Source organism: Aristolochia californica, unplaced genomic scaffold (genome assembly GCF_029961685.1).
Source record: "Aristolochia californica isolate CCGP_79_NKW_82.1479 unplaced genomic scaffold, dmAriCali1.0.hap1 SCAF_2, whole genome shotgun sequence".
Classification (NCBI taxonomy): domain Eukaryota; kingdom Viridiplantae; phylum Streptophyta; class Magnoliopsida; order Piperales; family Aristolochiaceae; genus Aristolochia; species Aristolochia californica.
This window is the reverse complement of record NW_027181881.1, coordinates 43073842-43090877: the sequence shown is the minus strand read 5'-3', so window position 1 is coordinate 43090877 and position 17036 is coordinate 43073842. Positions and strand designations below refer to the sequence as shown.

Below are 17036 nucleotides of genomic sequence, written 5' to 3'. Positions count from 1 at the left end.
GTTAGGATCCACTAGTGCATGCATTTGCGTAGTGGTTGCATCATGTCAAATGTTGCTTCATCGTCTGTTGTAGACAACAGATATGACACACTCAAGTAAATCCTAGAACAACTAGACACCATAAATGATAGACTCACTGCCCTAGAAGTTCAATCCTCAAAAGGGTAATGTCCAATAGAAGTTAGGTCTAGGGGTTATGACACTAAAGATGGGGAATTTGCCCATACGTGTCCTCACATATCTTCTCCTTCTAGGAACCACACACCCTATATCCCTTGCCACGAGGGGCCTAAAGACAAAATGCTAAAACATATAAAGGTCGAGGCCCCTACATTTGATGGTCGCTTAGACCCCTGGGTATTCTCCACAGGGGTTTGTGAGATGAACAAAATTTTCGAGTGGTATGAGCTATCCAAGGATAGAAAAGTCAGGTTCAAAAAGGAAATTAATAGACATTGTTAAATTCTTGGAAAAACGTTGAGAAGAATATTACGAGAAGAACATGAACCGCTTATTACCCATCGGGAAGAAATGAAACTCAAGCTCAAAACAGAATATTTTCCCCCTTCCTATAGGAGCACTCTTTTAGACCAGTGATACAATCTTAGACAGGGAAATAAGTTGATCGCCAAGTACATTGCTTAATTTGATGAGTTTCAAATGTGGTATTTTGTCATAGAAGAGGTGATCACTTTGAGCAGGTTCTGAAAGGGCTTGAATGACGACCTTAGGCGGGAGGTGATGCTTTACGGTGTCACCACTATGGAGGATGCTTATGCACTAGCCCATAATTACGAGTTGGCCTCCAAGTTTCAGCCAACAAGTGGGCTAGACACCCGTACAACACCTTTTATGTCTCCCGCTATTAGTCTTCAAGCCCCAAGAAATTCAATTTTAGGAGTTCCCCCTCAAAGAATGAATCACAATGTGAACCTCCCTACATCAGGGGCATGGAAAGAGATGTCAAAATTTAATTCAAGGATTCAATGTCATAAGTGCCAAGGATTTGGGTATGTCACGTCCAATTGGAAGATTGGCCCTTCTTATCGAGGATCAGGAGTACCCATATGAAGACCAGGAAAATGTGGAGTACGAGCCTAACCTCGCCGACTTTGATCTCTTAGATGAGATAGGTGAGGAAAACATAATCACTTTGAATTGCCTCAGACCTTCTTACACTTCTGTCCATAAGCTGAATGTTGTCCAGTGTGTGCTGACTCAACCCAAGGAGTCTGAAGACTGGAGTTTGACTACTATCTTTCACACTTATATCAAGTGTGGAGATAAGGGCTGCAAACTCATCATTGATAGTGGCAGTTGCATTAATATCATCTCATCCCACAATGTTGCCAACCTTGGCCTTAAGACTGTCCCACATCCCATATCTTATCGAGTTACATGTGTTGGTGACACTTCCATTTCAGTTGAGGGTGGTTGTCTGGTTCCCATTCAATTCCTCGAATACAAGGAAGACATTTGGTGTGATGTAATTACTATGGATGTGGGTCATATCATTTTGGGCAAGACTTGGTTGTATGATTGAGATGTTACCATTTATGGACACTCTAATATTTGCTCCTTGTTCAAAGGAAAGACCATCCACCTTAAACCACTACCACCAAAACCTATTACGCAAGGTAAATCACAATCGAACTCTCAAAACAAAACCTTGCACTTCATTAGTCCCCAAGGATTTGAAACATGAAATACTGTGTGAGTTTGCAATTTTTTCAGAGGTAGTATGCGAGGTACCCATGAATTCTTCAGTCAATTCCCTACCAAAGGTTTGTTAGAAGTTAAGATCGTAGTATAGTGGCATGATGTAATTTTTCTTTGATTTTTGTCCTTTTCTCTCCCTTCTTAGGGTAAAGGGTAATGACGGAATTATGGATATTCTCATTATTATAAATACACTTTGAGGGGAGTATTAGGAACGTCACTTAACCCAATCCTCCTTCCTCCTCTCTCAATCTCCTTTCGTCTCTTCTTCTCTCTCACACTCTTGCTCTCTCATTCTTCTTCTCTCTTAGAACTTCAACCTCATTTCTCTCTCTCTCTCTTTCTCCTTGTGCGATTAACTACTTTATTATCATGGGATCCTAAATCCAACATGGTATCAGAGCAATGAATTTAAGGTCCCCATGTTAAGTGAAAATTAAAAAAGTTTCATTGATCAAACTTCATGTGGAGTTCTCCTTGTTGATGAAGCAAAATTTGTGCTCCACCAAGATAAGTTCTTCTCCTTTATGAAATTATTGCTGATAGATTTTTTTTATATATCTTTGAAGGATAGTTAATGGATGAGTTTTTTGTCCATTCTAAATAAGAAGTTGATGATTATATTCCTTGCTTTGGAAGTGGCTTTTTTTGGAAGTGTCTATTTAATCTCTAAGTTTTTCTCTTTATTTTTTTTTTTTGTTTATTTGCACGCACTGTATCTAAAAAGTCTTCAATGTTAAAGAGGGCCAGAGGCCCCTATCCTACCATGAATCAAGATTCCCTTTAAGGCCATTTTTTTTTAAATCTTCTCTTCTCATCCTTTTTCCACACTCACTCCCATACCCCTAAATTAGCCTCTCATATTTTTTTTTTGTTAATAAATCATTTGATTGAATTTACTTTTCAGACTGCTTTCTATTCTTATCTACTAAGGATGACTGAAGGCAACAATTTTGCTTTTGTTTCTAAGAGTTTTATTTTTTATTTTTTAGAAATTTCATATACTTTATCTTTTGAATTGCCCGTTCATGCACCTGTTTACCCATTTACCCATTTGCCCATGGGTAAACACGAAAATGAGTAAAACTGGAATACTCTCTCTACTAATTGAATGACATGGGTAAGGGAATGAATGAAAGGCAAATTGAACGGGTAACCCGTTTAATCCATTACTTGTTGGCATCCCTATCCATAGCCATGGTTGAATGGTATATGTATGGATGTGTTTCACGGAAGAGGCAACATCCAAGTTTATGGACAAAAGGGTAGGCTTTGAATCCTTGAGTTGTATTTTTCGATTGATTATATTTTTTATTACTTTGGAGCAATACCATAAACCCACTACTTGGTGAAGCAAGAGTGTGCCCAAGTCTAGCTCGAGTCAATTCAAGTTAGGTTGTTTTATATCCTTGAAAGTAGGTGAATGTGGTGCTACACTCAAAAGTGGGTGAATACGGTGTTATCTTTAAACACGGATAGCTTGGCGTCTCTTAACTCTGTTCCACAGGTGTTTGGAGTCTTACCGAGTGGTTAAGGATAATGTTTCTTCCCTCATATTTGTTATGGGTAAGCTGGTTCTTGTTCTTTGGTGTTATGGATCCCTACTTTGAGGGAGAGAAGTAGAAGAAGAAATACAAAACAAGTGTTTGAAAAAAAACTACATTAAAGAGTTTCACAAGTGGAAGTATTTTTTATTTATTTTTAAATCAAAGATTGTGACGAAAACTTCCAAGTAAGGTGGAGAATAGAAGTTGAATAATTTGTAGCCAAAGGTATTAAAGACGGGAAAGATTAAAGATTAGGATTTTATTTTATTTTAAAAAAAATTGCAGTTAAAGTTGGAGTGTGAAAGAAGCTGTTTTTTGTAGAGTTTAAGGCGAATCTTAAGGAAAATAAGTCTCACAAGTGAAAAAAACAAAAAATTAGAAAGTGGAAGACATGTTTATTAGGCAAAGGAGGTTGATTTGATTAAGCAACTCCTGGACTTTTCTTGATCAAGATAAAAGAGGATGTCCACAAGATTTTCTCCTAGTTATTAGTTATATTTATCTCTCTCTATGTTTTAGTTTTAGTAAGTTAATTATGAATGTAATTGGGACAAGGGTAATCTAGTTTAAGTATAATTTGTCTATATAAATAGAACGAGAAAACGGATAAATCTAATATCCTATCCATTTTTCCATTTTCTCTCTCTTGTTTCTCTTTTTAAAATTCTCATTTTCTAAAATTTAATGTATGTAACTTTCAAATATGTCCCTCTTAGATGTTTTATCCTAACTGTAGCCTAAACTCGATTATCCAAATACAACTTTATAATTAAAATCCAATGGGTAATAATCAAATAAAATTATATGATTAAAATTCAATCGATAATAATCAAATAAAAGCTTATAATTAAATTCCAATGGCGATAATATAGCAATGTTAGGGCATCTTCACAAAAAGGTAATTGTCTCATCATTGGGATAGAATCTGTGAAATGGTCGTATCTTGCAAAAAGGCGGTTTGGCTTGGGGGTGGGGAACCGGTCTTCTAGGTCAGAATTGAGTGGATGGTTTGATATGAGCTTGAATAGGATCCAACTCGTTTTGGGTGTGAGTTGGTCTGCGGGTTTTACTTGAATCGAAGTGGATCAACCTAATCGGATCTCACAGGTTAATGAACCAGATCTTTCCGTGTACCGATTCCTGATACCGGTCGTGTTACTATGGTCACGTGCATAGGGGTGAGCCAGTCATTTGCGAGAATGAAAATGCGAACGGGGCACCGACGAGGTTTATGGCTACGGCCCGTGCCTATTGAGTCTAGTACTCAACTTCCACCTCCGGTGTGGGCGGCCTCAAGCGGATAAACTCCTCTGCTTCCTCCTGTAATTTCACCTATCATGGTCCCAAACCCTCGCGGAGGAAAACCCCCATGAGTCTCCACTCTAAGATATCAAATTATCCGTTTTTTTTCCCGGTAAGCTCCATTTTCCTGTTCCCTTTTGAATTGCGCGAGGTTTTCCATTTCGTTTGATCAGACAAGTCTGCAAGTTAGATAAATTTCTTTTGTTCCCTCCTTTCCATCTTGTTTGAGATAGGTGGGCTTCGCTGGCCCATTGTTTCCTAGGGTTTTAATGCCTACCTCTGCATCGCCATGATGTCGGTGATGAATGACTGCCAAATCGAAAGAAAATCTGGCGGTGCAGCTGATCCCCACTGTTTGGAATTGAGACACTTGAGAAGTCTTCTATTTCTGATAAAATGATGTCGGAGGGTGTCATGGGGCTCGAAAAGAGCAAACTCAGGTTGGAAAGAGGTCAAACTGAGTGTGTGAGCTCTACAATGGAAACGGGAGGAGTTAGGGCTTCATCCGTAAGGGACATGAAGGCCATAGCTCCAGAAAACGAGGGGGAAGTACCTAATCAGGTTGTGGTAGCTACGGAACTCGATGTGAGAGGTTCTTTCATGAAACCTGAAGGTACCGTTTCCGAGATGAAGGATGTGGATGTTAGTTATAGCCATGAAAATGTTGAAACTGGACATATAGTGGAAGATGCGGATACTAACCATGAATCCAGAAATGTGGAAAGGAGGGTATACAGAATGGAGACTGATATGGAAACAGCAACAACTTGTTCCTATCAGTCGAGCTCCTTGTTTGATGGAAGTGCTACGGGCTCTAACTTCTGGACCCATGGGTTTCAACCTGGTGATATGGTGTGGGGCAAGGTAAAATCGCACCCCTGGTGGCCTGGTCACATCTTCAATGAAGCTTTTGCTTCTAGTTCTGTGCGTCGTACGAAACGAGCAGGTCATGTCTTGGTTGCGTTCTTTGGTGATAGTAGTTATGGTTGGTTTGACCCAGCAGAGCTTATCCCTTTTGAGCCCCACTATGCTGAAAAGTCTCACCAAATGAACTCTAGGAACTTCTTGAAGGCTGTCGAAGAGGCTATGGATGAGACATGTAGAAGACAAGCTCTTGGGTTGGCTTGTCGATGTCAAAAGCCCTTCAATTTTAGACCTACTAATGTTAATGAGTACGTTGTTGTTGATGTGGATGACTATGAACCTGGTGGAATCTACTCATCTGAACAAATCCAGAAGGCCAGAGACAGTTTTCGTCCCAGTGAAACACTTGCTTTTGTGCAAGATCTGGCTTTGTGTCCTCGAAATACCGAGGAAAGGAGTATTGATTGGATAAAGAATATGGCCAGACTTTGTGCATATCGTAAGGCTGTTTTTGAGGAGTTTGATGAAACCTATGCCCAGGCATTTGGGATGGAGCCAGTTCGTCCTCCTCGCAATTCACTGGGGGTGTTGGAACATCCTGTCAAAGCACCAACTCGAGGTATAGTTTTACTTGCATTACTCCAATAGTTCTTTTTATCATTTTACTGCACTTTATAATGGATTACCTGGAAGGCGTAGTTTTACTTGCTTTAGTACAATAGATCTTTTTTCTGATCTTACTGCACTTCAAATTGGATGACTTTGACAAGAGAAATTTTTAGTATGATCTGGACTAAGAAATTCGTGATATGATCAAACTTGATTTAGAAGTTTGCTTGCTTCTTTTCATGTCTTGTACTTTGTCTGTAGCTATTAGATTTCTCTGGGAAGTTTGTGGAATCTCTCTCTCTCTCTCTCTGGTACACCAAGACATGTATATGAAGACACATTGAAGTACTCAATGCACTGTGTTTTTTTTTTTTTTTGTTGTAGGGAGAGGATGATAGATGTCCTTGTGTGGGGTTATTTTGTAGCATATCTGTAACTTCATTTTTTTAAAACTATATCCAAATTCTGTGATGAGACTCCATGAAAAATGTGGATGTCTTTTGTGGCTCATCTTTTCCAGAAAGTTAAGTCTTTTTCAGCAAACAATTTTGTGCTAGTCTTGTTTATGTTCTTTTGCTTTGAGGCCTCTCAATGCAATGTTCATTTTCTGCCTTATAAAAAAATAGCAAAAACTAAAAAGCATCTCTAAAGTTTGCCCTACTTAAATTGGTCTGATCCTTATTATGCGACAAGTATGTTAAACTACCAAAGGATGGAATTAGCTCCATGAACTCTTTGTGCTACAGGTTTAATGACAAACTTCTTCCCATCCTGAAATGATAACATTCCTGTTGTATGCCAACTTTTGTGAATACAGCCACTGACTTCGTGGACAAGGCCTCTAGCTTGTCAAGTAAAAATGATTGACCATGAGTTTATTATATTGTCTGTTATGTTATGTGGGCAAGGAGCAGCTAGAACTGTAGAGGCTGCAAAGGCAGTGATATTCCTTGATCTAGCTGAACACAGAAAATGTCATTGTAGGAGGTTATTATTTTATTTCTCACTTATGAAATATAGTTCCATCCTTGCAATCGAAGTGACATAACAATCTTCCTCGTATTGCTGTTGGGTTGAGATATACACATTGCTGGATCATAACATAGTGATAAGCTTCTCTTTGAACTCTGAACGGTTACTAGTTCTGTGTTATGTACCTCATATTAACACAGATATTTAGGTTCTTCGGTAAAGATCTTTGCTTAGGTGACCTCAGGCATTCCCAAAATGATCAATGCTGATAGTTGAAGATTATGTTTAAATGTGAGCGATTTAAGCAGGTATGATTCAGGAGGGTGCTTGGAGATAATAAAGTTTTCTGGTTTGGGACTGGCAAATATCCTGGTAATATATTGGTGGCCAACTCCCCTTCTCCTCCCCTTCTCCTCCCCTTCTTCCCTTCACATGCCCATGTTGGTTATGTTTTCTTGTTTTCATTTTTTTAATTGGTTCCTTCTTGTAATGCATGAGTACATTGCCCATTTATTCTCTGTACATGTATCTAATCTGATATTTGTTGATAATAGTAGCCAAGTCATTTCTGTTTTTTGGTTTTATGAACTGAGGTGTTCTTGTGTCAAAAAAGAGAAGAAGCTCACGTACTTCAATAGATGCATACTGTCGTTAACATTAGCCAAATAAGGAACCTAAATGATTTTGGATGCTGTAGGTACTTTTATTTTGATGCTGCTCGGTGGCCTTCTTTCTCTTCATGCTGCTTGTCATCATATATCTTTTTGCATGTACATTTGTTTTTGCTGATGATCAGCATCTATTAGCCTAGGTCATCTGTGAAAAAAAGGTGAATCAGGCATTACGTGTACAGGTTGGTTTGCCTATGTAATAGCTATTTATTATGGAGCACATTAGAAGCTTGAGTCTATGCCTGTATTATTTCATTTTTAATTGATTAGCTTACATGGTAAAAACTTACTACTAGTATGTCAAATTTTTGTCTATGGTGGCTGAGATGAGGTCTCTGAATTACACGTTCTGTGTAAACATATAAAGAAATAGTTAAATGAATTACATGTTCCAAACTACTACTATTTTTTAATAATGTTCACTTAGATTATTCAATTTTCTGTTTAAAAAAATATTATTTATTGTTTAGATTTACTAAAGATACTAGACCGACAAGGGTGATGTCATTTAACCCAAATTGATCAGAAGAAAAGTTAAACAATCTGTACTGCTAGTTACTATAGTTTTAGCTTCAATTAAATGAGAATTTTTTTTTTCCAAATAAAGAAGGTGAAAATTCTCAGATTGTAGGGATTGATTGGATCTAAAAGATTAAGTGCTCTGAACTCGGTCAATGTGTTTGTTTTGCTTCCTATTGTACTTTGACTAATAACTTCTATGACAGTACTTTGTCAAAAAAACTTCTATGACAGTAGTAGAAACAATGTAATTGTCCTTGAAGAAGACCATTTAACTTAAAAGCGGCTTAGAGTGGACAGATCCAGCCCAAGTTCTTATGCTGCACACATGAGTCCATTTTTATGGATTTGGACTTGTGGATAAATTTGGGTGGAGAACCAACTAACATTGTAGGCCCTTTAAATGTGCTTTGACACCATGAAGAGGGAATCCACCTTAAATCTTAATCCTTTTGTTTATTTATTATTATTTTTTGAGTAGGATCCAACTTAAAATCTTAAGCTTGAGCAAAGAGGCCCAACCCAAATTCTTACACTAGGTTTTATTTTACTGTTCATTCCACATGATATTAATTTTGGTATGGCCCCATTAGGATGGGGGTGTTTTTTAATATGCTGGGCTTTGGTTTAATTTGTACAATCAGGTGTCCCGGGGTGTGTATCTTTGTAAGCATTATTGCAGAACCCAATTGCTATTTATTGTGTCTATAGGTCAGGTTCTTTTTTTTTTTTTTTTTTGCAGTGCTCAGTTTTTATATGTAAAATCTGGTATCCTCTTTTCATGTCAGATTTTTGGGTTCTGGATACTGATCTAACAAAGTATGTTTTGTTCATTTATTGTCATCTACTAAGTTAATGAGTGATGCACTTTGTTGAAACAAAACATATTATATGGCATGACCTCTATGGCAAATGGATCTAGAAAGCTTTTGGTGTTACATTGCAAGTAGAAAAACTTCTTTCTTTATGGACTTAAAAACTATGTCAGATCTTTTAGGAATTGTCTGGCATAAGTGGGTAAGAATGAATGTAAATGAAAAATTCTCTCCCCATTAATTGGGCTTTGCTATGGTTTTGAATAGTGCTGAGATGTAATCAACCGATGTCATAATACAACATTGATATAGGTGACTTTTTTATCCAGTTGAATTTGTTCTTATTTATTCATTTTTTTTTTTTTTTTGAGCGATCAGTAACTTGATTTATCTAGTTTTCCTATTTTTTATGTCATCAACCTTTGTCTTCTTCCTTAACCCAAGTCTGGTGGAGCTGGGTGTTTTGGACTTGAGTAGCATGATGGAAACCAATTCCCCATGATTATGGGCCCTTTTGTTTAGTGGTGGTATGTAGTGTGAATAAGAAGGCTGTCATGTTTCGTGGGTTTAGGTACATTATAAACAACATGGAACCAATCTAAAAATAGAGCTGTTTTATTTATCTGGGCCACTGCAACTATTAAGGGGTTCAGACTGGTTATTATTTTTTTTTTTTTAAAGAATCCAGGCAGGATATTCATGTTTCATGTATCACAAACTTGTTTTTTTTATTTAATATATTCTTACAAGTTAAAAAAATTAATGTTTTCTTTTCCATGTCTGGCCAATCATTACCTTTATGTGGTATGATATCATCAGGTAGAGTTGTTGTTTGAACCTCATACAAGAGCTATGAAATATTATGACTTATTGTAGTGTAATAGACAGAAGTTAGAGTTATTTTACTATATGCCTTTCCAATGCCATGTCCTGTATTATTTATTAAGCTTCTAGGTTTTTTATTATTTATGAGGATATTCATGTCATTGTCACTTGAGGAACTGATAAGACAGAGAAAAGCTGAGTGGCATTGGCCGGATGGGGAGTTAAGATGGAAAGGACAAGTTAGTGTTGGAGTTATTGAATACACTGGAGGATTTATTTAGTGTTCAACATTTTTGTGATATGGTTATAATGATGATTACAACAACAAAAATTCTATGGTATAGGTCAATATCTTTGTGAAATTACCATTTTGTTTTAAATCACATCTCTCAAACCGCCACCCTTGTCTGATTTTTGCAGAAGTTCTGATCATACTGTCCCTGTCACTTTGATTTTGTTCCTGCCTTGGGGCTTGTTATAGAGCACACCCCCCCAAAAAAAAAAAATGAATGAAGGCAATGCCATCCTTTCATTCAAGCATATCTAAACACTGAGTTATCCGAGCCTATGTAGTTCAAAGTTTGGACCCTTTTCATAGCACCCAAGTTTTTGGTGGTTATTATGGTTTGTAGACTCGGATGTTATAGAAAGCATATTCCCGGAGTTGCATTCGATTTTCAAGGTGATAATATGTGTTGTTAATTTTCAAGACTTCATGGATTTAGCTCATGAAGAAAAAGAGAAAGGGACTCATTGGGAGAAAACCAGATGAAGAAGAGGCTATGGATTTGATGTCCTAACCCTCCCCTTGAAGCTCAATTTATAGATTAATGAAACTACTGTATTACAATAATACTCCTGAATTTAGGGTTTAGGGATTTAACCCCTAAACTTTAACCTAATTACATCAATGCCATCTCTATGAGATGACTCTTTATTTACCATCCTGCCATCATTGTATGTGGGCCTATGGGCTTTCTCCTTGATATGTGGGCCTGGAGTCCATCTTCTATATCACTTGGATATGTAGATCTTCCTTGGTCTTATGGGCTTGGGCCCATCTTCCAACACACTTGGATATGTGGGCATTCCTTGGTCGTGTGGGCTTGGGCCCATATTCCAACACTCCCCCTCAAGCTGGAGGTGAGAGAACATCATGAACTCCCATCTTGCTGCAAATGGTGTATAAAATCTTTTTGTATAATATGACACATCTTCCAACACTCCCTCTCACGCTGGTGCTCTCGTTCATGAGGCCCAATTGGCATAATAAAAGTGAGAGTAAAATCACTTCAAGTCGTATGACATTGCTCCATAACCCAGTCAAATAAGTCATGCTGGATGTTCGACACACTCCTATCTTCTGTAGGTAGTGTCACTCCTATTAATTTAGGTAGTGGATCTATACGTTGTTCGGAAGTGTAATAAAAACTCCTCAAATTTCCATTTATGAGGGTAGTGGGTCATAGATATTGAGACCACCTCTTCTTCAATAATAATGTCTCATCCAAAGAGACACAATAGCAACAGCTGAAATAGGCTTGGGCCATTATAACATGAACCAAAATAATCCTTGTAAAATTGACCCATGAAATAATCTAATGCAAGTATTTGTACCAAATAATATGTTAACCAAGCAATAATCTGCCAATACTTCAAAATAATAATCCAGCCATAGAAAAAATACCGAGTCGCGCTGAGTCAAATAGTAGACCAATATATCCGAGTCATGGAATGAATATGTATAGAACTTGGAGACATATACCAAGGCAGAAAATAAGTGGCCCGAGTCAGGTTGACCTGGAACGTAAGCATCCTCGGCTCGGCGGGTTCGCTGGGTTAACTCATCCGGTCCGGATTGCGGCAGAACAGCCCGGCCCGGCACTGATTAATTCTGGTTTCCTAACTTAGGAAACATTAATAAGGCAACAGTGCCTTCTTCTTCCCCGACGCTGAACAGAGTGGAAACAGCAAGGCAGCCGAGAAGCACGGGACAGCAATAAACCGAGTTTCCGGAAAAAACAGCAGCAAGATTTAGATCAAAATTCCAGAAAATCAAGCAGCAACGGCACGAAGACAGCAAGACCATGTTGATGCACTGGATTCTGTTTCCTAACTTAGGAAACAAAAAAATTAATTTGGCAACTGCGTTCTTCTTCCCCGAACAGCAGAGTGGCTGGTTCGTCGTCCAGAAATTAGCCAGCACCTTCGTCCTCCGTGAGCCAACAGAGATATCTTGAATACGGAAACGAAAACTTTTCAAACAGGAAATTTCCGAATTCTGTTGTTTACCAGCAAAGCGGTAGACACTTCCGGAATCAGCAACGAGCTTTCCGAACAGAGTGGGCTGGAACGCGGGGGGGGGGGGGGGGGGGGGGGGGGGGGGGGGGGCGATAAAATTTAATCGCAGTCGTCTTCTTCTTCTGCTTCTTCGGCAACGGCAACAACCAGAGAGCATAGCTGGCGATGAACCAGCAGAAAATATTCACGCCAGCTAAGGAGACGAGCCAGCAGCTTCATTCCAAAAATATGAGAGATGCCAACAGTGCGGAAATGCATTCCAGAAGCGAAATCAGGCAAGTTGCAGATATCTTGACGCAGGCAAATCTCACAGAATTCGTCAAAAACATCGAAGCCATCTCAACGGTGCAAAAAAAAACTCTGTACCTCTGTGAACCAGTTCGGTTGTTTAGTCGGTTGCAACAAACGGTGGGAAGATTGAATAGTAGGATGGCAGAGAAAATTGAGGCTTCACGAACCAAAACCAGACTTAACGAAGCTGAGAAAAAAAACAATAACAATAATATGATGGATAAAAAAAACTAACAACAATATGAGCAAAGAAAAAATAAAAAATTGGTTTGTGGAATTGTGAAAACCATATTACGAGTCTTGAAAATCAATGCTCTGATACCATGTTGATTTTCAGAACTCCATGGATTTAGTTCATGGAGAAAAAGAGAAAGGGACTCATTGGGAGAAAACCAGAGGAAGAAGAAGTTATAGGCTTGATGTCCTAACCCTCCCTCTGAAGCTCAATATATAGATTAATGAAACTATTGTATTACAATAATACCCCTGAACTTAGGGTTTATGGTTTAACCCTAGAACTTTAACCTAATTACATAAATGCCATCTCTATGAGATGATTCTTTATTTACCATCCTGCCATCATTGTATGCGGGCCTATGGGCCTTCTCCTTGACCTATGGGCCTTGAGCCCATCTTCTACATCACTTGGATATGTGGATCTTCCTTGGTCTTATGGGTTTGGGCCCATCGTCCAACACACTTGGATATGTGGCCGTCGCGTGGGCTTGGGCCCATATTCTAACATGTGTCAAGGATCATTCAGAAAGAAAATGGGTGAGGGTCCAGGTTTGGACCTTTTCCTCTCCTCGACCCCAAAGTTTCTGCGGTTACCATCCTAAAGGCTTTGCATGTTTTACATTGTTGTTTACAATGATCTCACTAACTTGGTTAACCTTATGTCATGCTATCGTTAAGGGTTCCACCCTTGCAGGCTGTAAATGAGGCTCTTATGTGCCATCGGAGTTTGTTAAACCATCGATGGTAGTACAAGATACAATGACAACACTAACTTAACTATACCATCAAAATGATGTTTCAAGCAATTTAGACAGCTATTACCCTTTTATTTATCTTCATTTAGATGATCCAAGTGTTTTTTATCTAAGAAATTATTGAATGCTTTAAAACTCTATTGTGACCACTTGTTTGATCTCTCTTTATATATATGTAGATATATCTCTATACATATTCAGATTATATATATACAGATATATAGTATATAGATTTGTTCTCAAGTTTTGGCCAGATCTGGTGTATATCCCATTCAATTATTCTTGAGATTTAATGGCATCAGGCATAGTTGTGCTTGAGAGGTATTGCTGGCTGATTTGTTTTCATTACTTGCATGTGTAGAAGACTTTGCTGGATGTGTTTTCTTTGCTTGTGTGGCTAGAAAACATCTTTTGAAATGGAAGCTGATAGTCAATGAGGCACTTGAGATTGAGGATGACTAGGGTTTTGCTGTCCTTAACAAGTTGAATTAGATGTCACTTTAATTTCATCAAGAAAGTAACATGATTGCTAGTTTTAGAAAGCGATGATATTCTTATTATTCTTGTTATTTTTATTATTAGTACAATTATTATTTGCATGTTTTTTATGCGTACACTGCATAAACTGTAATATGCCCAACCAACCTGATCGACATGTGGCTTGAGTTGATGGATTAAAGTCATCTTTTACATTTTATATCACCCATAATGGTGGCAAGAAATTTATAGTTTTCTAAGATCTCTGAGTGCATTATGTTCTTGGCTTTTGGATGCGAAAACAATCTGTCCTTGTCCCCTTGTACTGCCTTTGTAAGGTTAAGAAGGCAGTGCAGTTAAAGTTACTGCTTAGAAGCTATACGTGGCTCTCTTTGATTTTTCTTTTTTTTTAAATGGTTTATTTGAACCTAATTTATTTGGGGTGAGGGTTGTTCAGCTTTATCTTGAAGACTTAGGTTATTAGTCCTTGTAACTTAATTTCTTGTTCATGTTTAACTGTTATCGAGCTCTTGTAGCTTCAAAATGTTGAACATGAAAAAAAAAAATCTTGTTCACTACTCAGTACGTTTCATATTGTCTTCTGCAGCTCCTTTAAGTGGTCCTCTGGTAATTGCTGAAGCATTGAACGAGAGGAGAAATTCTTTGAAGCCTGCAAAAGTGAAGGATTCTTCGAAGAAAGACAAATACTTGCTTAAACGTAGAGATGTGCCAAATGGCCTGGGAGTGGTTCAAGACAATATTGTGCCATATAATGATTATGTTCTGCAGAAGAGAGCTCCTATCAATCACGAAAGTAATGTATTGGTTAAAGTAGAAACAGTGCAAAAAATTCAAACTGTTGGAAATGAATTGGTTGCTTCTAGTGTCAATTCTTCAGATCACCTGCACACGTCTCAGGTGAACACTCCTGGTGTATATGTGGGTGGTCTTCAGACAAATCAGGAATTGCCTTATGCTGGTGATTCTATAGTGCAAGGAAGCTTAGTGGATGTGAATTTGAAGCTGGAGTCAATGGACCCATTAAAGGTTGGAGTGAAAAGTGACTCTTCAATTGTGGGTCCATCAGAATCATCTGGTACTGCAAATAACATAGCTGAGCCAAAAGAAAGGGATGGAACTAAGGTACCTGAAACATCAAGCGATCTGGCACAGAAATCCCTGGCGGTGGCAACCATGGATGGGCATGTTTTGACCAAGAAAGCACTTAAACGCCCTCTGGAGAATTCCGCTTCTGAGAGTGTTTCACTGGGGGAGAAGAAGAAAAAAAAGAAAAAGAAAAATCAAGGGTCCGAAGCAGACATGGATCATCCTCATAAGCAACTCAAAATGTTAGATGGGAAATCATTGAAGAAAAGAGCAGGGAAGTCTATTGGTATTGGTTTAGACAGTGTGGCGCATTTTCAGATGGACTTATTGAGGAAAGAAGATGAAGTTGTCAGTACTTCAAGCTCTGCCAGTCCTCACCTCCCACAGCTGGTACCAGATATGGGGCATCTAGATCTTCCACAACTAGTCGAAGACCTGTTAGCCCTTGCTCTTGACCCTTTCCACGGTGTTGAATGTAATAGCCCCACTATTGTTCGCCGCATTTTTCTTAAATTCCGATCACTTGTTTATCAGAAAAGTTTAGTTCTACAACCAGCTGGTGAATATGAAACATCAGAGAAAGTGGAACAGGAGTCTGCTGTTGGAATTGAAGAAGAGCAAGAGCCATCTTCTGCTTCCAAGCCATTGAAGCAAGGTTTGAGGCCTGATGACCCTACCAAAATGGGTCGGAAGCGAGGCCCCTCTGATCGTCAAGAAGAAATGTCAGCAAAGAGGTTGAAGAAACTCAATGAAGTGAAGGCATTGGCCTCTGAAAAGAAGGCATCTGGCCTGAAGGTGATGGATGGGCAGAAAGTTGAAAGGAAAGAGACAACAACTCCAACTGTTGTGAAGCCTGTGAAGGATTCGATTAGGAAGCAAGATCCTGCCCCTGTGAGACCAGCAGATCCCACATTGTTGGTGATGAAATTCCCCCCTCGAACAACACTTCCATCAGTCCCACAGCTGAAGGCAAGGTTTGCTCGTTTTGGGCCTCTGGATCTATCTGGGACCCGCATCTTCTGGAAATCTTCATCCTGTCGTGTAGTTTTCAAGCACAAGTCTGACGCCCAAGCAGCATTCAACTATGCTACCAGAAACAATACTCTCTTTGGCCATATGAAAGTAACCTACAATCTGAAAGAGTATGAGGTGCCAGGACAAGCCTCGGCTGTTGAACCACCTCAAGTAGGCAAACAGCGGATAGAGGATAGTGCTAGTGATGCTCGTGACGATGATTTTTCTGTAGAGGCAAGGCCTATGGGATATCAACAACGAGGTCCAGTGTTGCAGTTGAAATCATGCCTAAAGAAGCCTGGGGATGACACAACACCTTCCATGGTGAAGGAGAGCCCCCGTGTAAAGTTCTTATTAGGTGGTGAAGACAGTAGCAGTAGGGGAGACCCCACGGTGGTGGGTAGTGGTAGTAGTGAAGCAAGGATACCCTCTACCAGTTTGTTAGATAATACCGGTAGTAGTAAAAGTACGAAAACATCAGCAGCAAATCCTCCGTATCAAAATCCTAATGCTCCTCGAGTGCCACCTGAGACTGCTATTGCCTCCTTTCAATACAGTAAAGCACACGTACGAGGGCCTACTGTTATTATGGATGCTGGAAATAAAGAGGACTTTTCTTACCAGATGTTGAGTCTTATGATGAGGTGCAGTGATATTGTAAGTAATGTCAAGCATAAGCTCGGATACGCACCTTACCACCCTTTGTAATGAAGTTGGATAGGAAATGTGATTTGGTTGTTGAATCCAAAAAAATGTTTGTGAGAATCCAGACGTCGCAGAAATGCGGATGCCTGGCTGCTCTGGTGGTGTCTGGATTGGAGGACAAAACCGATTTGTGCGGTAAATTGAAACGACGGCCGAGAATTTCCCTTTCGTTGTTGTTATTGTTGTTGTAGTTTGTGTATGAGACAAGAAAACTAAGCCTGGGGAAGGCACATGTGACAGGTAATTGGCTTTAAAGCTGTTCATACTCCATCAATTTTTTCCAGTTTTGACATTGAAGCATTTAGG

The 17036-nt window shown here is 39.0% G+C and overlaps 1 protein-coding gene across 1 annotated transcript; it reads left to right on the top strand.

Annotated features, from left to right (window-relative positions):
* The first annotated feature begins 4537 nt into the window (after positions 1-4537).
* On the top strand, positions 4538-17020 carry LOC137955829 (PWWP domain-containing protein 1-like). Its single transcript, XM_068802995.1, has 3 exons — positions 4538-4680; positions 4802-6051; positions 14512-17020. The coding sequence occupies exons 2-3, from the start codon at positions 4965-4967 to the stop codon at positions 16731-16733; spliced, it is 3309 nt and encodes a 1102-aa protein (XP_068659096.1). The 5' UTR covers positions 4538-4680; positions 4802-4964; the 3' UTR covers positions 16734-17020.
* The last annotated feature ends 16 nt before the right edge of the window (positions 17021-17036 follow it).

Bases quoted from the DNA above. Each gene is read 5' to 3' on its own strand.
- LOC137955829 (XM_068802995.1), top strand. From the start codon at position 4,965: ATGATGTCGGAGGGTGTCATGGGGCTCGAAAAGAGCAAACTCAGGTTG. The intron at 6,052-14,511 runs GTATAGTTTTAC...TGTCTTCTGCAG, and splicing joins TGTCAAAGCACCAACTCGAG to CTCCTTTAAGTGGTCCTCTG.